The sequence below is a fragment of the Stenella coeruleoalba genome (genome assembly GCF_951394435.1).
Source record: "Stenella coeruleoalba genome assembly, chromosome: 6".
NCBI lineage: Eukaryota > Metazoa > Chordata > Mammalia > Artiodactyla > Delphinidae > Stenella > Stenella coeruleoalba.
The window spans coordinates 56,282,276-56,309,945 of NC_137151.1; the positions used below are offsets into that span (position 1 = coordinate 56,282,276).

Below are 27,670 nucleotides of genomic sequence, written 5' to 3' on the forward strand. Positions count from 1 at the left end.
GCCATTTAGAGATTAAAAGGATTTTAAACTCTCCTCCTATAGTCCCTAATTTGACTAATGGGAATTCAAAGGAAGATGTAATGGGATTTGATAACTGATTAGATTTGGGGGGAAGGAAATTAGGATTAGGGAAAAATAATAGTTTTCAATATTCAAGATTTGGGTTTCAAAGGCAGAAAATAATTATAACCACTGTAAACAGACATAAAATACCTTGAAACTACTAAAACAATATAAAACCTCAAAATATTCCCTAAATAGAACGTGAGCCAACAGCAAACAAAAATTCTGATTGTTTGGTGCCGCTGGTTATACATTTCTTGCCTGCTATATATAACTCTTCCCCCTGCTATATATAATTCTTTCAGTACCCACAATCTGCCCTGTCACCTTAACCTCACTTTCCCTTATAAAGGATGCATTAATTGTTAAGTCTTTTTGATACTCCATTCCTACCATTTTGTGGCACTCTAAAACCTTAACTCTACTCACTCAAGAATACAAGAGAGGGCTTCCCTGGTGGCGCAGTGGTTAAGAATCTGCCTGCCAATGCAAGGGACACGGGTTCAAGCCCTGGTCTGGGAAGATCCCACATGCCGCGGAGCAACTAAGCCCATGCGCCACAACTACTGAGCCTGCGCTCTAGAGCCCGCAAGCCACAACTACTGAGCCCACGTGCCACAACTACTGAAGCCTGCGCACCTAGAGCCTGTGCTCCGCAACAAGAGAAGCCATGACAATGAGAAGCCCGCGCACCGCAATGAAGAGTAGCCCTCACTCACCACAACTAGAGAAAGCCTGCACACAGCAAACGAAGACCCAATACAGCCAAAAATAAATAAATAAATAAATTTGTTAAAAAAAAAAAGAATACAAGAGAAACATGCCAATTTTATCTGCACAGCTGCTAGGCAAGAGCAACAACACATACAGTTATGTGCTTGATATGGAAGAGCATATAATCACAAGCTCAAGGGAAATGAGTGACACTGTAGTGACGTCGTACAGCCACCCATGTCACTAATCACCTAAAGCATTTTAATTCAAACCAGTTTTATACAATGACCAAAAAACTAATCAAATGAAATTACCCACAACTATTTCATTAGGTCAAGTATGTTCCTAAGGTTTAAAGATTTATTTTACACTCACACATTTTTATTTTAAATATATATCTATGTTTCTTCGCATTCGGAAAGTATGTGTAGTCTCTTACAAAGATGTAGAAAAAAGAAGATAAAAATTATGTGAAGAAACTGGGGAGGAAGAGAACATAAAGATGAGGTGGGGGAAAGAGGTGAAGATTAAGATTAGTATTTAAAATATATGTCACAACATAGAGTCCACTTCGTTAACAGAGGGCTGCAGGTTTGTTGCCGAGCTTCTTCAATAGCAATTTAAAAAAGAAAACGTGCTCTGTCATACAATTTAAGATAGAAACACAAACCCAATGTATGGGAAAGGGACATCAATTCTTTAGACTGAGACCTGTAGGAACTATTTTCCCCAAAGTCTTTACAGAGATGATGCTATGAAACATAGTCCCCAACAATTCTTCCTGAATGAAGATGGTAAGTTTCAAACAGCTGTTTTATAAGGCCCCTCAGTATAGATCAATGGCTAAAACTTAACCCAGAAAAAGCAGAAATCAGAAAACGAGGGAGTAAAATAATATGTTATATGTTATATAATTGCCTAATGTTCTGGATTACAAAAATAATACATAAAAATAATATTCTTGTAATATACATAATATTTAATGAACCTATACTGAGCAATTATTGTGCCCCAAACCTAATAAATGCTTTGCCTGCATTTTCTTATTTAAGCTTCATAACACTCTTATGAGGAAAGTGTTCTGACTTTCCCCATTTTATAATTCAGAAAAATGAAGCCGAGAGAAGATATGGAACTAGAACTTGTCTGAGGTTGCATAGCTAGTGCATGGCAGGGCTGGGATTAAAACTCAGTAACCTGTGTTTCTGGATTTTACACTTCCTAGAACATCATCCCCCATGAATGTATTATAATTAAACTTGATTCATAATGGGCACACACCCTGACAGTTTTAGCCTAAAAACTTACAAAACAGATCGCATGACTATTCAAATTTCACTAGAGTTTTCACAAGACATCTATTTTTTTCAAGACGTGTAATATCTAATAACCCTCATGATAACCAAACTGCAACATGGACTCTGTCTAAAGAACTGACTTGTTCAATAGTTCTGTTAACAATGTTGTAGAGAGTACGGGGAAATAAATGATGATCTGAGTTTTGGAAAGGTGACCTTAAGCCTTCTTATGCTAGTCATTACTGAGTGAGAGAGGGTGGCTGTTGAGCCATCACTAATTCATGACAGTAAAACTCTGTTGTCCACATTTATAAAAGATAAAACATAAACAAGCATCTTGTTGAGAAGAGGGGGGATAATTACTTCCAGTTCTTTCTGGAATAAGATCCCTGGCCTCTTTTCTCCCTCTCTTGCTTAGCAGGAAAGGAATGACAGATGACTGGAAAGTCTGGGGAAGATGCTGGGCCATGTGGTTCAGCCCCTTCTGGATTTTCTTTTTTCTGATCTGCCCTTTCAGGGGAAGTCTGCAGTGGTCCATGCCACCCAAGAGCGGGTGAACAAGTCAGCTGCAGATCTACAGTCCTGCTATCTAGTAGTTATCTGTCCAGTATTTCTCTTACTGGTTTTCAACTCAAGAAGAAGGAAAAAAGGTGTTATTTTTGAACTCTTAAAACTCTAACAATGATAGCCATTCTTAAACTGGTTTCCAAAGAATCATAACTACTAGAACTGAGAATTTATGGAAAAAGGCAACCTCTATTTGAATTACAAAGATTGACTCTTCCTGTTTGAATAGCAGCTAATTCATATAATGTTAACTTTATCTGGTTGGATCAAGAGAAGTAAGGATGAAACAAAACACAAATTCGGCTAAGGGGCTAGAGGAAACTTATTAGAGGAGAGATGTGGAGAAAGATGTAGAGAAAAAGTTCCTACACATTTTGCTGTATGACATGTGATGCCATCATAGCCCTGAGAGCTAATGAAGTGTGTGAAGCAGATATGAGAATCTATGTATCTTCTGCTAACCCAGATACTGAAGAGATTTTCATAAATGTAAAACAATGCCACGTTTCTCACTATTTCTGGTTTTATTTCTCCTAAAGAAAAATGTTATGTTAATATACGAGTTTATTATTGTTTAAACAAACTTAAAATATTTTAGTCTTCTTAGTTTTATTTCCTATAAATAGCAATATATGGAACCCTTATAAGCAAAAGCTCTTTGGAGTCCTCAATAACTTTTAAGAGTGTCAAAGAATCCTAAGACTAAAAAGCAATGAGGGGGGTGGAGTCAAGATGGCGTACTAGGACGACACGGAATTCCCATCTCCTCACAACTAGGGCACCTACCAGGCACCGGTGGGGGGCCACGGACACCTAAGGGGACGGGAGGAACAGCCAACTACCAGGTAGGACGTGGGGCGTGGGGGGAGTGAAGGGGGAGAAGAAGTGGACGTGGGACAGGACTGGCGCTGCTGAGGGGCGGCTGGGGGAGGGGAAGGGATCCCACGCCTGAAGAGGGAACTTGGGGAACCACTGGGAGGGCAGAGAATCAAAAGGGGGCGTGGCCAGGTTTCTCCTGCCCACTCGGACCCCCAGGAATCTGTTGAGATCCGGGGCCTGATCCTCTGCCCAGCTAGGCTCCCTCCAGCTGTGCAGGTCCTGAGGGAGTGGGAGGGTGGGAAGGGGGAGCAAAAGTAAAGGCCGGACCTCCGGGACCCCTGAGGGGAAGCTGGGGGAGGGGAGGAGTTCCTACACCCAGTGGGACCCACCCACGGTTAGGGGTCCAGCAGCGACGGGGGAGACACTGGGGGAGACGGTGCGGCAGGGCGTAAAGGAACAGAAGGGAAAGGGGCCAGTGCTTTCCCTGTCCACTCAGGCATGGGGAAGCCTGTTGGGCTCCCGGGCCTAATCCTCTGCCCTCGGAGCCTCCCTTCTGCTGTGCAGAGCCCAAGCTCCGCCCCTACACCCCCACCCAGGGCCCCACCTCTACACTCGGAGACCCCCTCCAACGAGCTGGGCCTACACCCCACCCACACACCCTCACTCAGGGCCCTATCTGCAAACTCCAGAACTCCACACTCCAGAGGGCCCCCTCAGGTCTTGATGCCTCTCCCATTCCGGGCAGGTCCTAAGTAGAGGCCCGACCCCACACTTGAATGTCCCCCCCCCACCCTGTCCCCCCCCAGGCCCCGCCCCAGGCTCAAACGTCACACCCCCACCTGCCTAGGTCTCACCCCACCCTAAACCCCACCCCTGCCTAAGTTCCACCACTGCCAAAACTCCACCCCCATAGTCAAGGTTTTTTTTTTCTTTTTGCCTTTTTTAGATTGGAGTTCTGTTTTACCTTGTGGATTCATTGTTGTTGATTCTTCTACATTTTTATTTTTCCTAATAAACCTTTTATTTTTCTAATTCTACTTTATTCTTTACACTTTGTTATTGCTCTCTCCTTTTGGCTTGTTCTCCCACACACACTTTTTTCTTTTGTGGTTTTATTTTACCTTGCTGCAGTTGTTTCAATTATAGTTTTAATTTTCCTAATACATTTTTCATCTTTCTAATTTTATTTTATTATTCTTTGATATTTTACTGCTCCTTTCTTCTTTTTTTCTTTCTTCCCCCCACTTTTTTTTTTTTTTTTAACCATGCCATGAAGCTTGTGGGATTTTGGTTCCCAGGCCGGAGGTCAGGCCCAAGCTCCTGTGCTGGGAGTTCCGAGTCCAAACTGATGGACTAACAGAGAACCTCAGACCCCAGGGAATATCAATCAGAGTGAGGCCTCCCAGAAGTCCTCATCTCAGCACCAAGACCCAGCTCTATCCAACTGCCTGCAACCTCCAATGCTGGACGTCTCAGGCCAAACAACCAGTAAGACAGGAATATAGCACCATCCATCAAAAAAAAAAAAAAAAAAGAAACTAGAAAAAAATATGTTACAGACAAAGGAGCAAGGTAAAAACCTACACCACCAAATAAGTGAAGACAAAATAGGGAACCTACCTGAAAAAGAATTAAGAGTAATGACAGTAAAGATGATCGAAAATCTCAGAAACAGAATGGAGAAAATACAAGAAACATTTAACAGGATCTAGAAGAACTAAAGAGCAAACAAACAGTGATGAGCAACACAATTACTGAAATTAAACATACTCTAGAAGGAATCAATAACAGAATAACTGAGGCAGAAGAACGAATAAGTGAGCTGGAAGATAAAATGGTGGAAATAACTGCCAGGGAGCAGAATAAAGAAAAAGGAATGAAAAGAACTGAGGACAGTCTGAGAGACCTCTGGGACAACATTAAACGCACCAACATTCGAATTACAGGGGTCCCAGAAGAAGAAGACAATAAGAAAGGTCTGAGAAAATATCTGAAGACGTTATACTTGAAAACTTTCCTAACATGGGAAAGGAAATAGTCGATCAAGTCCAGGAAGCACAGAGAGTCCCATACAGGATAAACCCAAGGAGAAACACACCGAGACACATATTAATCAAACTATCAAAAATTAAATACAAAGAGAAAATATTAAAAGCAGCAAGGGAAAAGCAACAAATAACATAAAAGGGACTCCCCATAAGGTTAACAGCTGATATTTCAGCAGACACTCTGCAAGCCAAAACAGAGTGGCAGGACATATTTAGTGATGAAACGGAAAAACCTTCAACCAAGATTGCCCAGCAAGGATCTCATTCATACTTGATGGGGAAATTAAAACCTTTACAGACAAGCAAAAGCTATGAGAATTGAGCACTACAAACCAGCTTTACAACAAATGCTAAAGGAACTTCTCTAGGCAGGAAACACAAGAGAAGGAAAAGACCTACAATAACAAACCCAAAACAATTAAGAAAATGGTAATAAGAACATACATACCGATAATTACCTTAAATGTAAATGGATTAAATGCTCCAACCAAAAGACACAGACTGGTTGAATGGATACAAAAACAAGACCTGTACATATGCTGTCTACAAGTGACCCACTTCAGACCTAGGGACACACAGAGACTGAAAGTGAGGGGATGGAAAAGATAGTCCATGAAAATAGAAATGGAAATTAAAAGAAAGCTGGAGTAGCAATTCCCATATCAGACAAAACAGACTTTAAAAGAAAGACTACTGCAAGAGACAAAGAAGGACACTACATGATGATCAAGAGATCAATGCAAGAAGATATAATAATTGTAAAAATTTATGCACCCAACAGAGGAACACCTCAATACATAAGGCAAATGCTAACAGCCATAAAAGGGGAAATCGACAGTAACACAATCATAGTAGGGGACTTTAACACCCCACTTTCAACAGTGGACAGATCAACCAAAATGAAAATAAATAAGGAAACACAAGCTTTAAATGACACATTAAACAAGATGGACATAATTGATATTTACAGGACATTCCATCCAAAAACAACACAATACACTTTCTTCTCAAGTGCTCATGGAACATTCTCAGGACAGATCATATCTTGGGTCACAAATCAAGCCTTGGTAAATTTAAGAAATTGAAATTGTATAAAGTGTCTTTTCCTACCACAACTCTATGAGACTAGATAGCAACTACAGGGGAAAAGCTGTAAAAATTACAAACATATGGAGGCTAAACAATACACTACTAAATAACCAAGAAGTCACTAAAGAAATCAAAGAGGAAATCAAAAAATACCTAGCAACAAATGACAATGAAAACACGACAACCCAAAACCTATGGGATGCAGCAAGGGCAGTTCTAACAGGGAAGTTTATAGCAATACAATCCTACATCAAGAAATAAGAAACATCTCAAATAAACACCCTAACCTTACACCTAAAGCAATTAGAGAAAGAAGAACAAAAAAAACCCCAAAATTTAGCAGAAGGAAAGAAATCACAAAGATCAGATCAGAAAGAAATGAAGGAAACACTAGCAAAGATCAATAAAACTAGAAGCTGGTTCTTTGAGAAGATAAACAAAATTGATAAACCATTAGCCAGACGCATCAAGAAAAAAAGGGAGAGGACTCAAATCAACAGAATTAGAAATGAAAAAGGGGAAGTAACAACTGACACTGCAGAAATACCAAGGATCATGATAGATTAATAGATTACTACAAGCAACTATGCGACAATGAAATGGACAACCTGGAAGAAATGGACAAATTCTTAGGAAAGCACAACCTTCCCAGACTGAGCCAGGAAGAAACTGAAAATATAAACAGACCCATCACAAGCACTGAAATTGAAACTGTGATTAAAAATCTTCCAACAAACAAAAGCCCAGTAGTAGATGGCTTCACAGGTGAATTCTATCAAACATTTAGAGAAGAGCTAACACATATCCTTCTCAAACTCCTCCAAAATATAGCAGAGGGAGGAACACTCCCAAACTCATTCTACCATGAGAATGAGAGGCCACCATCACCCTGATACCAAAACCAGACAAAAATACTACAAAAACAGAAAATTACAGACCAGTATCACTGATGAATATAGATGCAAAAATCTTCAACAAAATACTAGCAAACAGAATCCAACAGCACATTAAAAGGATCATACACCATGATCAAGTGGGGTTTATCCCAGGAATGCAAGGATTCCTCAATATAAGCAAACCAATCAATGTGATACACCATATTAACAAATTGAAGAATAAAAACCATATGATCATCTCCATAGATGCAGAAAAAGCTTTTGACAAAATTCAATACCCATTTATGATAAAAACTCTCCAGAAAGTGGGCATAGAGGGAACTTACTTCAATATAATAAAAGCCATATATGACAAACCCACAGCAAACATCATTCTCAATGGTGAAAAACTGAAAGCATTTCCTCTAAGATCAGGAACAAGACAAGGATATCCACTCTCACCACTATTATTCAACATAGTTTTGGAAGTCCTAGCCACAGAGATCAGAGAAGAAAAAGAAATAAAAGGAATACAAATTGGAAAAGAAGAAGTAAAACTGTCACTGATTGCAGATGACATGATACTACATATACAGAGTCCTAAAGATGCCACCAGAAAACTACTAGAGCTAATCAATGAATTTGGTAAAGTTGCAGGATACAAAATTAATGCACAGAAATCTCTTGCATTCCTATACACTAATGATGAAAAATTTGAAAGAGAAATTAAGGAAACACTCCCATTTACCACTGCAACAAAAAGAATAAAATACCTAGGAATAAACCGACCAAGGGAGACAAAAGAACTGTATGCAGAGAACTGTAAGCCACCGATGAAAGAAATTAAAGGTGTTACCAACAAATGGAGAGATATACCATGTTCTTGGATTGGAAGAACCAATATTGTGAAAATGACTATACTACACAAAGCAATCTACAGATGCAACGCAATCCCTATCAAATTACCAATGGCATTTTTTTACAGAACTAGAACAAAAAATCTTAAAATTTGTATGGAGACACAAAAGACCCCGAATAGCCAAAGCAGTCTTGAGGAAAAAAAACGGAGCTGGAGGAATCAGACTCCCTGACTTCAGACTATACTACAAAGTTACAGTAATGAAGACTATGGTACTGGCACAAAAACAGAAATATAGATCAATGGAACAGGATAGAAAGCCCAGAGATAAACCCATGCACATATGGTCAACTAATCTATGACAAAGGAGGCAAGGAAAAATAACGGAGAAAAGACAGTCTCTTCAACAAGTGGTGCTGGTAAAACTGGACAGCTACATGTAAAAGAATGAAATTAGAACACTCCCTAACACCATTCACAAAAATAAACTCAAAATGGATTCGAGACCTAAATGTAAGACCGGACACTATAAAACTCTTAGAGGAAAACATAGGAAGAACACTCTTTGACATAAATCACAGCAAGATCTTTTTTGACCCACCTCCTAGAGTAATGGAAATAAAAACAAAAATAAATGAATGGGACCTAATGAAACTTAAAAGCCTCTGCAAAGCAAAGGAAATGACAAACGAGATGAAAAGACAACCCTCAGAATGGGAGAAAATACTTGTAAATTAATCAATGGACAAAGGATTAATCTGCAAAATATATGAACAGCTCATGCAGCTCAATATCAAAAAAAAACAAACAACCCAATCCAAAAATGGGCAGAAGACCTAAATAGACATTTCTCCAAAGAAGACATACAGATGGCCAAGAAGCACATGAAAAGCTGCTCAACATCACTAATTATTAGAGAAATGCAAATCAAAACTACAATGAGGTATCACCTTACACCAGTCAGAATGGCCATCATCAAAAAGTCTACAAACAAGAAATGCTAAAGAGGGTGTGGAGAAAAGGGAACCCTCTTGCACTGTTGCAGGGGAATGTAAATTGATACAGCCACTGTGGAGAACAGTATGGAGGTTCCTTAAAAAACTAAAAACAGAACTACCATATGACCCAGCAATCCCACTACTGGGCATATACCCTGAGAAAACCATAATTCAAAAGGACACATGTACCCCAATGTTCACTGCAGCACTATTTACAACAGCCAGGACACAAAAACAACCTAAATGTCCAAAGACAGATGAATGGGTAAAGAAGATGTGGTACATGTATACAATGGAATATTATTCAGCCATAAAAAGGAACGAAATTTGTCATTTGTAGAGATGTGGATGGATCTAGAGACTGTCATACAGAGTGAAGTAAGCCAGAAAGAGAAAAACAAATATCATATATTAACGCATATATGTGGAATCTAGAAAAATGGTATAGATGAACCTATTTGTAGGGCAGCAATAGAGATGTAGGTACAGAGAACGGACATGTGGACGCAGAGGGGGAACAGGAGGGTTGGATGAACTGGGAGATTAGGTTTGACATAAATACACTACCAGGTGTTAAACAGATAGCTAGTGGGAACCTGCTGTATAGCACAGGGAGCTCAGCTTGGTGCTTTGTGATGACCTAGGTAGATGGGATAGGGGGTGGGGAGGGGGAGGTCCAAGAGGGAAGAGTTATATGTATACATATAGCTGACTCACTTCACTGTATAGCAGAAACTAACAGAATATTGTAAAGCAATTATACTCCAATTAAAAAACAAAAAGAATCACTAATTATTAGAGAAATGTAAATCAAAACTACAATGAGGTTATCACCTCACACCAGTTAGAATGGGCATCATCAGAAAATCTACGAACACCAAATGCTTAAGAGGGTGTGGAGAAAAGGGAACCCTCTTGCACTGTTGGTGGGAATGTAAATTGATAACAGCCACTGCGGAGAAGAGTATGGAGGTTCCTTAAAAAACTAAAAATAGAACTACTATATGACCCAGCAATCCCACTACTGGGCATATACCCAGAGAAAACCATAATTCAAAAAGACACGTGCACCGCAATGTTCATTGCAGCACTGTTTACAATAGCCAGGTCATGGAAGCAACTTAAATGCCCATCAACAGACGAATTAAAGAAAAGGTAGTACATATATACAATGGAATATTACTCGGCCATAAAAAGGAATGAAACTGGGTTATTTGTAGAGATGTGGATGGCTCTGGAGACAGTCATACAGGGTGAAGTAAGTCAGAAAGAGAAAAACAAATATAGTATATTAACGCATATATGTGGAACCTAGAAAAATGGTACAGATGAACTGGTTTGCAGGGCAGAAATTGAGACACAGATGTAGACAACAAACGTATGAACACCAAGGGGGGAAAGTGGTAGAGGGCAGGTGGTGGTGGGATGAATTGGGAGATTGGGATTGACATGTATACACTAATATGTATAAAATAGATAATAAGAACCTGCTGTATAAGAAAATAAATAAAATTCAAAATTTCAAAATAAAATACAAAAGAGAGAATAAGTCATAAAGTTTACAGTAAGAAGGTATTATGTGCATTTAATTGGAATCCCCGAATTAGAGAAAGAAAAGGACAGAGGCAATATTGGAAGAGATAATAAATGAGAATTTCCCCCCAAACTGATGAAATTTCATTCTACATCTTTAAGAAGTTCAGTAAATTCCAAGCAAACCAAATAATAAGAAACCCAATACTAGATACATCAAAGTAAATGTGCAGAAAACTCAAAATGTGTGAGAAGACAGTGAAAAAAATATAAATTATATCCAAAAAAAGCAACAGTCATAATAAAACTGACTTCTCTGTAGCAATACACAAAAATAATATGGCCTAAGTTGTATTTATTCCAACAAAAGATCAGTTAACATGTGTAAAGCAGATTTATAAAAATCAGTATAATTTATGACAGTTATAGAATAAAAAAGAAAAAGCATATGCTCATTTCAAAAGATGCATGAAAAATCATTTGATAAACTATAACACCTATTCATGAAAAAAATTCTTACAAACTATATAGAAGGAACAGAAGAGTTAATAAAGCTTATCTTTATTAACTATATAGAAGGAACAGAAGAGTTAATAAAGCTTATCTTTATTTATTTTAAGTGATCACACTTAAAAATGAAAGCGTTCCCTTTGCAGTTAGGTCAGACAAGGTTGGCTATTTTCACTATTTCCATTATCCTGGTAGCCAGTTAGCCAGTTCAGTAAGGCACAGGAGATACCAAAGGTATAAGGATTAGAAAGGAAGAGACAAAAGCCATAATTAACATATGATATGATTTTATACATAAAAAATCCAAAATTAGAATCTTAACAGATAAATCCAGTCTTTCCATATATATTTCCCTATATTAGCCACATCTTTTATAATAGCAACAAAATAATTAAGTGCCTAGAATAAATCTAATAAAAGATGAGGAGGACCTCCACAAGGATGACAAATAAACTGTATTCTATTGAGAGACATTATATTGAGAGAAATCAAAAGACAAATAAATGGAAACATACACCATATTCATGGGTTGGAGACTCAACATCATAAAGATGTCAATTCTCCCCAAATTTATCAGACTCAATACAATCCCAGTCAAAATCTAAACAGGTTTGTGTGGGTAGAGGGAGGAACTGGAGACAATCTGACAAGCTAACTCTAAAATTTACATGGAAGTGTCAAAAGCCAGGAACAGCCAAGTTATAAAGGCTCAGAAAGATATCAGAGCAAGGATAAACAGAAAAACAGAACAGAGTAACAGGCTGAGAAGACCCACACATATATGATCAGTGGTTTCTGACAAGGTGGCATATGAAAATGGTGAAGAAAAGATTATCTTTTCACCTTACAGTACTGAGACAACTGGATATCCATGTGGAAAGAAATGAAACTGGATTCCTATCACATATTATATACATCAGATTTGTTCAACCACTAGGAAAACAAACGTAATGTTGAGTAAAGGAAGCCAGACACAAAATAATTCATAATGTATGATTTCTTTTAAATCAATTTAAAAGGAAAAAGCAATGTTGCATATGACCTGAGGTACTGTCACCAGAAAGGGGCACTTGGAAGGGGAGGACTTCTAGAGGAAAACCAGCAATGGTCTATTTCCTGACCTGAGCAGCGGTTACAAGTTTGCATCACAATGATTTATCAACCTATTCTCTTATGTTTTATGTACTTTTCTGTAAGTCTACTCTATTTCATACCAAAATGGTTTAAGGAAATTAAACTAAGTAACTTACCCTGAAACTAACATCTGCCCATCGTGAGAAAAAGCACAAGTCAGAACAGGAGCACAGTGCCCACTCAGTATACTTTTATATTTTAATTCAAAACCTGCAAACAACAAGGTGAGAAAAATTAGCAAGCTGACTGTGCTTAGAATTTATTTTTAAGTAAAAACTATTTCATTTATTTGTTCAATACAATCTTTGAGTGCCTAAAAGACACAAAAATGAAAAAAAAATTGTCATGCAACTCAAGTGAGTAAGTGGTTTCAAAAGTTCAGCAATGGGTAAAGAAAATGGTGGGGTTAGCAAAGGCTAGATGGGGGGTTATAATCATCAAATTATTTTTAAATTAAAAAATTCTAAACTATTAAATATATAAAATTTTCAACTAATTGAAATTTTAAACTATACTTCAATCTTGTTATCTTAAAAAATACACACACACCACACACCAACTGCCCAAACGCCTAAAAGAATCAAATACCTGTAGTTTTAAATATCTGATATTAAGAAAATATTTTCTGATTCCATAAATTAAAAATAATAGTAATGTAACATCTTATAATTCCAATATAGCCTATAAAACTCCTACAAGTATGGTAACACTAAAATTCTTTTTATGCTTTCTATAATTACTGAAAAGGAATATCATAACTCTTTTAAAGGTAAGCTGAGGGAATTCAATGTATTTTAGTGACAACATATGAAAACAATCACTAAGAAGTTGGCCTGGCAAGACAAGGAAATAAGTGAAATCTGTAATTTTCTCGCACCTAATAAGAACTTTTTCGAAGTGTTAATGGCTCTTAAGATAGAAAGCATTTAACTAAACAAAAAGGTCATTAGAGCAGGTAAAAGTTTCAACAAATAAAAAATATATATTTATTTCCCTTTATTGTTAAGTATTTTATTTCTATCCAAAATAGAAAAAAATATGTTTTTATATGGGACAGCAGATATAGGCATTCAAGGCACTGATCAATACTTAGGCATATACAGATCAATAAGTAGGCACAATCAATCAAACAAAGCAAAAATGTTAAGTTGCAAACTAAATGAAGATTTAATAAACCTGCAACAGGATCCTAAGAATCTGTTACATTCTCAAGTATAAGATCCATTTGTCTACCTATTCCTCTCTACAAATAAGCATTAAAATTAGGTGCAGGGGCTCCCCTGGTGGCGCAGTGGTTGAGAGTCCGCCTGCCGATGCAGGGGACACGGTTTCGTGCCCCGGTCCGGGAAGATCCCACATGCCGCGGAGCGGCTGGACCCGTGAGCCATGGCCACTGAGCCTGCGCGTCCGGAGCCTGTGCTCCGCAGCGGGAGAGGCCACAGCAGTGAGAGGTCCGCCAAAAGGTGCAAATAATGCTAAACGCTTTATTGAAAGGCTTTAACTGCACATGTTTATATACTGTTATATATGTTTTTTAAAGAGCCAGTGTAAAAACACATTTTCCAGACAACGTATGAAAAGCTTTGCTTTTGAATTATTAAAGATATGTTGTATTTAGAACATCCACATACATGACTATATTTATGGTTTCTTATAAGAATTTCACCTTGATAACAGAAGGAAGAGGTAGGATAGACCAGAGAAGTAATAGAACTCTTATCTTTACCAGCATGTCACCGAATACATTAAAAAATTACTGAATGTAACCTAACAGACAATAAAGTAACTAAATTTCCTCAAAAAAAAATGTATTTATTACTTTGTAATAGCAGACCCTTCTCTATACACTAGCATAATGACAAAGATTCTCTCCCTGACCGAACTCTACCCAGGCTCTTCTGAGATGCCTCCTGGACTAGGCCTTGACCTTGGCCTACAAAGACTTTAACACAGTTTCTAAGAGTTCAAGGTTGCATCCCTAGGATGACCCTACCCCCCTTATAAAGTGCCTGCCTGGGAAAACTCAGGGCTGCCAAAAGAATTTACGTTTATTCCAGCCAAAACCTGGAGATAGAGCTCCTGTCTCCCCGGCTCTGTGAGAGGGGAGGAGCCTAACTTCCATAAGTGCCAGTTACAAACTCACATGCGTTTCACATGGACAAATTCCTCACTTCTTGCTTTTTGTAATTTTTTCACTTCCTGGATGCTACGGAGCCCCCATTTACCCCTGCTTTATTCCCTCATGCTCCCTTTAAAATACAGTCACCTCTGTATAAACTGAAGTTGAGCTCAGTTCATGCTGGACGCTTGCAATAGTATATTACTGATTAAAATCTATTGCAATAGTATATTAAAATCCTTCCTTACCGCTTTAACTAGTGTTCAGCTTTGTTTATCTCTGGCAATAATTTTATAAACAATGAAATATAACTCATGATTTAGCTAAAGCTTATTAGGTAACAAATAATAAAATAAGAATATTTTTGGGCATCTGAAGCAAGATGGCCAACTGACCATATAATTTCAGAGTTCCCATTAAAATGATAATGAAGGAATTAATAAAGATATAAATTCACATCAGTGAAGAGAAGGGGAAGGGGGGCATCAGGAAATGAGAAACTGAAACCAATTTTGGAAAGGCAGATGCAAATTAATTGACGAGATTATATATAGAGAACAGCTTGGGGTGTAAAATGAGGGGGCTACAGCAAAGAAGTAAGCTAATCTTCCCTAGAAAACCCCAAAAGACTTAGGACTATTAACAGAAAACCCCAAAAGACAACTATTAAAAGCCAAGGAAAAAGAAAGTCAGAGATACAGACCTGAAAACAGAAAAATTAACTTTAAGTCTGTTTATAAAACAATATCTACCTCCCATCCCTCCCTGACCCCACCCATAGTATGCTGCATGAAAGCTAGATGCTTCTCCCCAGGATGAAGGAAAACAATGACTGCCTGGGGAGCTCGATGGCAGCTCCAGGGCAACACAGACACCCACATTCTCTAAATCTCCAACCCTTCCGCAATAAGGGCCAATAGTCCACCTTCTTATCCTAAAGAGAAGCCAGCAAATACAAACAACCACCATGTGCACAGAGCTTTTAAACTTCTTCTTGTTGTTTAATTCTTGAAAGTAAATGGAATACTAAGGATCATCAGGCATTTGAAGAAGGTAATCATATGAAAGAGAAAGATCAGGGTAAACAAAAAAGGGCCCAAGAGCAAACAAAGTTCATTAGGAAACAGAAGGGAACTTAAAGCCAAAACAAAAAACCTCTAATTGGTATCCTGAGAGTTTAGAGAGGATCTTGCATTAAATGGAGGACACTAGGAAAAAGAAACAAAAAAGATAAGCATTTGGAAATTGAAAATATTATTGATGGGATTAAAAAATTCAAAAAAGGTTAAAAGATAGAGCTAAGGAATTTTTTCCTAAGATAGAAAAAATGATAAAGAGATAAATGTGGGGGAAAAATAGACACAGGGAATCAAGTCAGGAGGTCCAACACTCAACTAATGGGACTTATAAAAAGAGAAGTAGAGAAGAATTAGAATAAATGAATACTGTATACCAAAAATGAAAGACATAAGTTTCCTGACTGACGAGTCACCTGAAAGAATAGTAAAATGCATGGGGGAAAGACCCACATATGCTCAAAAAACAATAACTACAATGAACAAATTTAAAATGTGGTGGTACATTTCTCCCAAGAAGATATACAGATTGCCAACAAATACATGAAAGGATGCTCACCATCTCAACATCACTAATCATTAGAGAAATGCAAATCAAAACTACAATGAGGTATCACCTCACACCGTCAGAATGGCCATCATCAAAAAATCTACAAACAATAAATGCTAAAGAGGGTGTGGAGAAAAGGGAACCCTCTTGCACTGCTGGAGGGAATGTAAATTGATACAGCCACTATGGAGAACAGTAGGGAGGTTCCTTAAAAAACTAAAAACAGAACTACCATACGACCCAGAAATCCCACTACTGGGCACATACCCTGAGAAAACCATAATTCAAAAAGAGTCATGTACCACAATGTTCACTGCAGCGCTATTTACAATAGGCAGGACATGGAAGCAACCTAAGTGTCCATCAACAGATGAATGGGTAAAGAAGATGTGGCACATGTATATAATGGAATATTACTCATCCATAAAGAAACGAAATTGAGTTATTTGTAGTGAGGTGGATGGACCTGGAGTCTGTCATACAGAGTGAAGTAAGTCAGAAAGAGAAAAACAAATACCGTATGCTAACGCATATATATGGAATCTAAAAAAAACAAAAAAATGGTTCTGAAGAACCTAGGGGCAGGACAGGAATAAAGACACAGACATAGAAAATGGACTTGAGGACACGGGGAGGGGGGAGGGCAACCTGAGATGAAGCGAGAGAGTGGCATTGACATATATACACTACCAAATGTAAAACAGATAGCTAGTGGGAAGCAGTCGCATAGCACAGGGATATCAGCTCGGTGTTTTGTGACCACATAGAGGGGTGGGATAGGAAAGGTGGGAGGGAGATGCAAGAGGGAGGGGTTATGGGGATATATGTATACGTATAGCTGATTCACTTTGTTATACAGCAGCAACTAACACAACAATGTCAAGCAATGATACCTCAATAAAGATGTTAAAAAATAAGTAAATAAAAAATAAAATGTGGTGGTATAAACAGGATTTAGAGAAACTCTGAAAACCATCAAAAAAATTGAAAACAGAAAAAGGAGGACTGTGTGAGCAGGAATGTGTGTAGTGGTAGTGGTGAGGTCATAATCAGTAGTGTGCATATAATTTCTAAATCATGTATATGTATTACTTTGACTAAAAGTTCTTAAAATATATTTTTATAATCACTTTTAGATATCCAGAGTTCTTTAGTGAAAAAGATTAAGTAAAATATAAATTTTACCTGAATCACAAAAAATCATTTTAGAGAACTACTAGTTGAATACATACCTAAGGTATGGGTAAAGGAAATAACCCAAATTTTGATCTGGCAATCCTGACCACATGATGCCAGTCGAAAGAATTGAAGACCTTGTTCTCCACCTAAAAATATAAATTTGTTACAAATAAATACACAAGAATTGTTAAAACATTTAAACCAAACAGTTTTCAATTTCTTAACTCAGATCTGTTAATTCTATTCATTTAACCCACATTCACAGGCAATATTAATTATATTAATTAATTTATACCATATAACGAAATGTCGGTTAAAGAATTTCTTTTAAGCAAGGTACTTCAAAGGATTATGACTTTAGCCCCTGAAGTTGCGACAACAAAATACCTTTTTATTTCCCTTCCACTAAGGATATAATTCAATGTTGCAAGGGCCAATATTGAGCCACGAAGCCTAGGGCACCCTCCAACCCAATTTTAGAGTCTATGAGGTTAGCATTGATGGGAAAAATTAGGAAGAAAAGTCAGTTATGAGATGAGTGTTAAATGCTTAATTGCTCCCAACTTAACTTTTTTAGGATATGTTCACTTAAAAACTTAGTCTTAATTCACATGGAATGAGACTGTTTCCCCATTTGATTTAATCAAGACAAAGACTAGAATTACATAAATCCAAAACAACATCAATTCAGTCCAATAGATTTGGTGGAAAATATTACACAAATCAGGGAAAGTAATCAGTTAAATTTGGTGTTACAAAAAAACCGCTAGTTATGCTTACTTAGATACTTTCAGTGTATCATTATCTACCCACTAGATAAGTTCCTAAATATTGTGGGTAATGTAAATATTAGTATCACCAACTCAATTTTATATGAATTCCACCTAATATCACAGGTCAAAGGAAATTTCAGCACTCATATGCAGTAAGACACAATTAAGAAACCTACTACCCATCTTAAGATTGCACTCCTGGACTTCCCTGGTGGCACAGTGGTTAGGAATCCGCCTGCTAATGCAGGGGACACGGGTTCGAGCCCTGGTCCAGGAAAATCCCACATGCCGCGGAGCAACTAAGCCCGTGAGCCACAACTACTGAGCCTGCATGCCACAACTACTGAAGCCTGCGTGCCTAGAGCCCGTGCTCAGCAACAAGAGAAGCTAACACAGTAAGAAGCCCGTGCACTGCAACAAAGAGTAGCCCCCGCTCACCGCAACTAGAGAAAGCTTGTGTGCAGCAACAAAGGCCCAACGTGGCCAAAATAAATAAATTAAAAAAAAAAAAAAGATTGCATTCCTTCCTGTTTTGTAAATATTTAGTATATGGTATTTAATTTATACACCTGGGTATGTAAAATAAATGCTTCCTATGGACTCCCTCTGTTTTGTTGAAAGCACATATACTTTATTAACATAAAACAAATTAAAATTTCTTTTTCACTGAAAGTTTTTCTAACTGCATGGGACTTCCACATTTCAACAGCATTTTTGTTTTTGTAGCACAGGTTCAGCCAAACAGCATCCTTTCTCAGAGATCTTGATGGATGTAAGCAATTCCTAATAATCATTAAATCTTTTTAAGGCAAAACAGTTTACCCAAAAATGGCTGAGAGTAAAACATTTAAGTACTAGACTCAGTTAAGAGAACTTTTTTTCCTATTGTTTCTAGACTAAATAAGATCCTTAAGTTAATTCAGAAGTTTCTTTCAGTAGTAAGAACTCATCTAGGACAATGTAAAATTATAAAGCTTAAAATATGCCTATCCTTGAGATCCAAATATAATATTTAAAAATAAACTTTTCTTCAGGAAAAATATTTAAATTGTAATAATAATCTAATCCAAACTGTCTTTTCACTTAAAAACTGGAGAGAATTGAACATTCATCCTCCAGCACAAACAGTATTATTTTTCCTTATTTGAGCAAAATGTCACAAAGACAGAAGATTCAATGTCATAAGTATTTACAGATATTAACAAATACCAAATTAAACAATAACAAGTTAAAAATTACATACTTTGTCTTTTAAGAAAATACATAGTTACCACAAATTCCTATAATAATCATTTATTGGTTTATATGCTTTAAAGCATATATTGATCTGTTTCAGGGAATTTACACATAAGGTTAATATCTATTTTAACAGAAATTGAACTAAAGAAAGTACAGAAGGGACATATTAGAAGTATATTGAGAAATATACTCTACAGGCAGGGTAGGGATGTGAGTATTAAACTTATTTTAGAATCTCACCAAATTTTCTGCCTAGTTTAGTGAACCTTTCCAGGACCCATGAGCTGCAACCCCTCTAAAGATAGAACAAGGATGTCCTTAGTTTTACTCTAATATCACTATAAAAATGGTATTTTAATTGAAAATCTTTTTTTCAGGTAACTTAGAATCAAAAAGGAAACCTAAATCTCCCTGTGTTTATATAACTCATTAAAGATTCACTGAGTGCCTGTAAGATTTTGGAGAAGGTCTCACAGAATGGAAGAAATGGTTCTTGTCTGTTACAAGCTGGTCTTCTTAGAATAAAACAGCATAAAACAATATATTAAAAGAATAAATTATCATAAGTAAATTAGGTAGGGAGTTTAATATAAAAATGGGTTCATGAAAAGAAAATCTGTTAATCTGCTATATGATACTAAAAGGCTAAGAAAACAAAAACAAGAAATTTCAGCAAATCAATCTTATTCATCAGTCTGCATTTCAAGGCCTATTATATTCCAAGCACTGTAAATAAAACAGACCCAGGCCCTGCCCTATGGAGCTTACAATCTAACAGGAAAAACACCATTAAACACAATCCATATAAATAACTATATAATTAAAGCCTGTGATACTTCACTAAGTCCTATTTTAAAAGAAAAATAAAGCGTGCAAATAAAGACTGGGAAACTCACCTGAGGTGATTTTTTTTTTTTTACCTGAAAGCTAAAGGATGACTAATAGTGAACCAGGTGAAGGGTCCACATGTAAAACCCTTGGAAAAATCTTAAGAGACATTCAAGGAATGAAAGGAGGCCAGTGTGGCAAGAGAATGCATGAAGCCAAGTGTGATTTGGGATGAGGCAGGGAAACAGAATATGAAGGTACGTACAGGCTTTGTGTTTGGGATTTGGTATTTTATCTTACCTTAATCATATTTTAATATGCCATTGATGGTTTTGAAATAGGGGAGTGCCAAAGCCATCCTGCTACTGGACCTGAGCTGTCCAATAAGGTAGTAACTCGCCACACATGGCTACTGAACAGTTGAAGTGTGACTACTACAAATTGAGATGTGATATAATACTAGATTTCGAAGACTTCATACCAAAATATAGTAAAACATCTTACTGATATTTTACTATCAATTATTGAAATAATATTTTAGATATATAGGGTAAAATATGTTAAAATTAATTTCACCTACTACTAGAAAATTTTAAATTTGCATACGTAGCTCACATTATATTGCTATGGGCCAGCACTGGTCTGGCAATAAGACTGGAGCAGCCAAAAGCAGAGCTTCATCCTAACACAGAAGATGAAAATAAAAGAAGACAACTTCCCAATTCACTGTATTTATTTAAAACCAAGAGTCTATATTCAGGAGTTTTTGTTTCTTCTTTTTCTGAAAACTAATTGTATTGTCAAATGCTTTATAAATTTATGTTTTGAAAGATTAAATTAGTAAACGGAAAATGAAACCTGTTTCCAATTTTTACACTTCACATTTCTACTTGAATATCAATATACAATATTTCAAAAATCACAGTAAAACCAACAGGGTTAACGCCTCTACATTACCATACTCAAGGAATCCAGATCTACTGCACCAAGTTGAGTCAGCCCCCACATATTTTCCCAAAGATCCTGATTTTCCCTAAAAAATATTTGTGATTTCATTTTGATCAAAAAAGATAAAGGAGAAGGATGATTCCTTGAAAGGAATGAATTAAAAGGGCTTGTTGTTTTACTAATGATGAAGTGAAAATAAGTAAAAGAATGAAAAGTCACATACAAACTGCAAATGGGAATTACTAGTGCTTACAAGAGTAAAATAACTAACCAGAAACTGGCTGTGAAGAAAAATCGCAGCAGGTCATTCCAAGATCATGTGCTTTTTCACTATGCAGACACCTCATTTTATCATCCCACACTGTTAAATCTCCACACGAGGAGCCAGTGACAAAGAAGTTTCCATTAGGAGAAAATGCACAGGCCACCAAGGAGCCATCCTTAACACTAGCACATCTGAAATAAAAGCAAAAGAAAAGGGAATTTTCATTTCAGAGAATCTTTTACTTTACATTACAATCTCTAACAGCAGCTTGATATACTAAAAAGAGGATATCACAGAACTAGAGATAAAAGGCAGTAGATGCCTAGAGAAATAAAATATCATTTATGTGCTTGCTAAAAGTAAGAGGATCTAAACATTATCTTAACGAAACCAAAGTCGACAATATCTTCATACTTTTCCATATGGCAAGTCAGTAGGAACATGTTAAAATCTACAAAGCTTAACAAAAAAAGCAATAACAACCAACAATATCAACTACAGTCACATTTTTTTTTTAAAGATATAACTTTTTGATTGAAAAACATGTTACTGGGGTCAAAAGTACTTTCAACTTTTGTATTAAAATCACCTAGAGGGCTTCCCTGGTGGCGCAGTGGTTGAGAGTCCGCCTGCCGATGCAGGGGACGCGGGTTCGTGCCCTGGTCTGGGAAGATCCCACGTGCCGCGAAGCGGCTGGGCCTGTGAGCCACGGCCGCTGGGCCTGCACGTCCGGAGCCAGTGCTCCGCAACGGGAGAGGCTGCAACAGTGAGAGGCCCGCGTACCGCAAAAAATAAATAAAAAATAAAAACAAAAAATCACCTAGAAACAACAAACAGCAAAATCACCCAGGAACTTTCATCCCATCTTCAAATACCAATTCTTTATGTAAAGAAAATGCTGTGAACAAGTTAAAATTATCTAGGGAAGATTAGGAAGCACTGGCCTAACAATATTATTTTCTCTATTAGGAAAAACTGGTAAAAACCCAACAATTAGTGCAGTGTCCTAGCCAGTGCTTAAATCTACTGCAGTGTACCATTTTTATATCATTAATTACATACATTAGAGAAATAATGCTAGGGAGGCAGAATTTATCACCCAATAAGTGAAAAAGATTCGTTAGCTGACAGCTGTATTTCATTCACACAAAATAACTTAAAGGCATTTCATTCTTCTTGTGCTTTCTCTTTAAACTGTTTATTAACACCACTTAAATCACATCACTTTCTTCAATCCAAAGACCGAAATCTAAATGAGTAACAGTTGTTTACCAGCTACCATTTGTGCTGAGTGATGCTGAGGGGTAGGGAGAAAGGAAGGGACATTAAGCTATTTTAATTGGTAACATTTGAAAGTTTACAGTTTTTAATGTACTTAATGTCACGTTAAAATGGTTAAAATGTTTGATGTTATATATATTTCACCACACTATAAATACATACAAGTGCATAGTTTTAATGTTGGTGAGTTGCAACACAACATTACCAGTGTAAATTAATTGATGTATTTTTATCCAAAAGGAGTTTTTTAAGTGATTTTTTTTTAAAAAGAAATGATAACACAACACCATGCTGATCACAAGGTTCCTTCTTCTGGGCTTGGTCAGCAAGAATCCTAGTCAGGAAAGAGCTGTGTAGGTGAGATTTACCTACATTACTTTATTATTGAGAACACCTGAGCCACGAGTGACAAAAATAAAGCCTAAAATTACTAAATTTTATTCAAAAGACTATTGTGGGGTTTTTTTTTGGCCGAACTCTTACCCAAAAAATCCATGAAAGTCTAACAAGATTAATCTTATTTTACAAAAGAGAGACTGGAAATTTAAAACACTCAGAGCCAAGCAAATCTACTTCAAGAATCATATGTTTTTATGACCTTCAGAAGATAGGTCAAAATACTTTTCCTTGTGATGTCTAAAAATTATCTGCTTCTTAACGTCATCAAAATATTCTGCTTTTTTCTTCTTTTTTTTGTGGACCTGTTAATAGGATTAAAAACGGAAAGCCGTTTAAATATTCCTACCTATATAACTTGTATGACTGTGCATTCCACAAAACAACAGTTCCATCAGCTGCCCCTGATACCAAACAAGTGGAGTCTGGGGAAAACCGGCAAACCCTCACGGGGCTACCACTGGGCTGTTCCAACACTGCCAAAGTCTGTCCGTTTTGAGTATCCCATAACACAGTGGTACCATCTGTTGAACATGAAGCCAAAATATGTCCTGAAGCGGAGAAACAGCAGCAGTGGACAGCGTAGGTGTGAAACTTCAATGGAGAATGTGGCAATTCACTGAAGTCACTCAGGGAGTACAGGCGAATTGTTTTGTCCAAGGAGCAAGTGGCCAAGAGGGAAGAGGACAAGGCACAGCAGTTGACATCATCATCATGATCCGCTAACGTGTGAATTAGTTTCACCATGTTCTTTACTTGAAGTAAAATATCCCGCAATTTTTAGACAGATAAAGGTTACTTCATCCTAGGAATCAAATAAACGCAACTCAAATCAATATAAAAGAGCCAAAATCAATTAACTTGCTCGATGAAAGCTCCTACATTCACATTTTTAAAAGACAATATATTATACCGGGGGTTAGAATAATTTGGAGAGAAATAAAACATTTTAAGACTATAACCTCTGATGACTATCACAATCACCAGTGCTATACCAATACAATTCCGTAACTCCTGAAAAGGAACCTAGTCAAATAACTTCAAACTGATTTGACACTGAACATCCAGAACCTTGGGTATTTATTTCACCTTTGAAGACTTTCCCTTAACTAACTGCTACTCAACACTGCCTCATTCCACATCAGCTAATCTCAGCTTAAAAAGATTTTTCACTACTTAACAAACTCTGCTGCTCCTTCCACAGGACGGAGCCAAGGCTATTGCTCTGCCTTTAAGATGCAGAATTATATAGTTCACTCATAAAAAAGGACCAAAAGGTTTCATTCACAATTTAAGTGGCAGTGTTGAAAGCTATCATGTCATGGTTTGTCATCTTTTCCGACAAAGAATAAAAAGATATAAAAGATTTGAGATGAAGAATCAATGTAATAAATCAAGGAAACCAAAAAGAAAGAGTGGCAAAAAATGGACTTAGCTGGTCTGCACCTAAGAACAAATTTACAAATTTAGAATAAAATCCAAACTCCTCACCAAGACTTACAAAACCCTACATGGTCTGTCTCTTGCTTGCCTACTTCTCAGACCTCAACTCCTTCCACTTTCCCTCACCCTCCCTCTTTCCAGCCTCCCTGGTCAAAAGGATTACACCTAAGAGCTTCACAAAGTGGTTTTCTTATGCGTATCCCCTGCTTTGGGGATCTAATTTTACATTTCGATTTCAATTTCAGTGTCCTTCCTCAGAGAGAGTTTCCCAGTCTAAAGTAGCCCCTCTACAGGCTAGCACATCACCCTATTTTAATCCTCGGTGTAGCAATTACCACCCTCTGACATATTTATTACTTGTCTCCCCTCACTAGAAGGTAAGCACAAACCAACAAAGATCGGGTCTGTTTCGCTCATTTCTGTATCCACAACATGTAAAACGTAAAACAGTATCGGCACCTAATGTGGTCAAATAAATATTTGCTGAATTAACATTTTCCCCCAAATCCAGTTCTAGGCTTTAAACATTATATGTGAATATAATACAAAATGATTGGATAACTAAAAATAAAGCTACTAATACTAAAAAAAAAAAGAAAAAAAAAGAAAAAAAATCCGACAGTGGAAAAATGGTGTAGAACGAGGCACTAATCAGCCCTGAAGGGACAGGCGTAACTTTGAATTGTAAAATTCATAATACCTTGTTCTAGTATTATTTACAGAAATCTTTCCAAATAAATGGAGCGAGCCTTTTCCAACATTTATCTTATCCCAAAAGTTCAGCCTCTTTTTTCAAACAAACTTCAATGAAGTCTAAAAAACCAACCAACAAACCACCAAAAACCCTGGTAGATTACCGCCTAAGGTATTGCACTGGAAACAAACGCCATCAGGAGGTGCTTTCTGGGGAACTCCCAAATCCCAACTGTGCAAGTGCACACGGGTAATTTTCCAAACAAACTTCCTCACCCTTGTGGCGCTCGGCTCCCTTTGCAGTTCGAGGCCCTCGAGTCGCAAGGACAGAGACGCAATCAGCTGAACTCTTTGTTTTGAAACGCGCTCTCAAGTCTACCCCTACCTGGTGTGGTAGTCCACTTAAACCTCAGCCTTCAAGCCAAACACTCAATTTCCGGTCATATCCCGAATCAACTCGCCAGTGTGAACACACGCATACCCATCTAATGCAAGGCAAACCCGAAATGTGCCAAGAATCCTCCAACATAAAGCTCGAGACCTACTCCCACCGCGCCCATGCGGGGACCAAGGATTTGCCCAACTGTGAGATCCAACCAGGCCCCAGCGGACCCGCGGCAGGAGCGCGGCCGGCGGGGAGCAGGGCCTTCCGGGGCGCGGGGACCGGCGCTCGGGTTGTGGGGGAGGGATGGAAGCCAGCTGGGGCTTTCACGCCCCGCCGGGAGGCGCCGCCCGGCTCCCAGACCGAGGCCGCAAAACCGTGCATCGCTCTGGTCAAGGTCTCAGCAGGTCCCTGTCGCGCGCTTAGAACCTGACGCCGAGAAACAGAGGGTTTAGACACCTCGAGCGGGGAAGTTCGGCGGGCTGACCCCAGTCAAGGTCCCCCACCTGCCTCCGCCGCTGTTAAACTGGCCCATGGACACTGCCCCTTTCACCTCGAAGACCCACGACGGCGGGGATCATTGCTCAGACGCCGGCGAGTGGCGGGCACGTAACGCGCAGGTGAGGCGGGCGGAGCCGACGCCGGCGGACGTCCTAAAGCGAAAGGAAAGCCCCGCCCCCCCGGGAGGCGGCCTGCGCCGCGGCGCATGCGCGCCCTTTCGCTTTCCAATGAAGAGGTTACTAAAACCTGGCTCTAGGATAAAAATGAGTCGGGATTTCCTTTAGTTGAAATTTTTTTCTGGTTGCTGAAGCTGAGGTCTCAAGGTCTAGCGAGTGCCTGAAATGTGATTTTATGCCCCCTTTAACTCTCCAGTTACGACAGCTGGAAGTTTTTGAGCCTCCTTCCTCTGCTGTATTTCTTTATCCTGCTCTGTCTATTCTGTGACCTCCCTGATTGGTCTTTTCTGTTTCGGCCAGCTCTGACCTCAGTGGTTCATGACTTATGCCATCGCCTTTGTGCTCAGGTTACCCAAATCTGTCTTTCCAGGGCAGGCTGCTGGAAAGGATATACTGCTATCACCTGAACCCGATGTGCATTTCTTATAGCGTTTCCGAGCGCCTCCTAAACTCACGTGGAGCTTACACCGTGGTTTCCACGTGTAATTGATTACGAACTGGTTTTGCCAGTCCCTTTTGAGATTAAAAAATTGACCAGAAAAAAGTTCCTCGGCGTGCTAACACTTACGAACTAAGTGCACGTCACAGTATTGAACCATGTTCAGATTAAAATCAAAGGTACAAAGAGTTTTCTTCAGCGAGGAAACATTTAAAAATTACAAACCTGAGGAAACCAAAGTCACATATTTGAAGAGTAATAACCTAAAATACTCAAATTTAAACATGAAATTGAGATTCGCTGAAGATTTGTAATGAAAAAGACAAAGGGGAAAGAGGAGATCAAAATTCATGATTTTGAGATGTTCCTATGATTTTTAAATTGATTAACGAGTGCATTATGACTGACACTTTGAAACCTGATTACAGGCCAAAGTACTGCCAAAACAGTATTTTTCTAAAAGTAACTTTTTGATTGTATAAATAATAGAGCTCTCTCTAGGAAATATAGAAACTATAAATAAGAAAAACAACTAATAATCACACCACTCAAAAATAAGCCACTCAGATACATTTACTTTCAGTCTTTCATGAATAATAATATCAATAATTTTACAAAAGGACCTGCTAACTACCTTTTTCAACTTAAACTTGTATCCTGAGCATTTTCCACGTCTAAAATTTCTCAGTAGTGTAATTACTGTTTCCGCCTAATGGTCCACAGCCCCAGAAACATACCATAATTTACTTAACATTTTCCCAGTTGTTTCTATATTTTTGTGCTTATTATAGATAATACTGGATTCAATGACATTGTACATAAATATTTACTTTAATGAAATTTGCTAAGGAAATTGTTAGAAATGGAATTACTGG

The 27,670-nt window shown here is 37.9% G+C and overlaps 1 protein-coding gene across 5 annotated transcripts in view; it reads right to left on the minus strand.

The window, feature by feature from the left end:
* Window positions 1-26,315, minus strand: part of WDSUB1 (WD repeat, sterile alpha motif and U-box domain containing 1) — a 76,222-nt gene extending 49,907 nt beyond the window's left edge. For 2 of the 5 annotated variants that reach the window (XR_013828605.1, XM_079923500.1), the window contains exons 1-5: window positions 26,186-26,315; window positions 23,511-23,966; window positions 21,491-21,675; window positions 17,485-17,577; window positions 12,624-12,717 (exon numbers count right to left, since the gene is read on the minus strand). Coding sequence is in view for 4 of the 5 variants with exons in the window: in XM_079923500.1 (XP_079779626.1) it covers window positions 12,624-12,717; window positions 17,485-17,577; window positions 21,491-21,675; window positions 23,511-23,908 (770 nt within the window). In the remaining variant the exon portion in view is untranslated. Of the gene's footprint in view, window positions 1-12,623; window positions 12,718-17,484; window positions 17,578-21,490; window positions 21,676-23,510; window positions 23,967-26,138 lie in introns of all 5 variants that reach the window. The other 3 variants (XM_079923503.1, XM_079923501.1, XM_079923502.1) reach the window with 3 other exon arrangements.
* Between the last annotated feature and the right edge of the window lie 1,355 nt (window positions 26,316-27,670).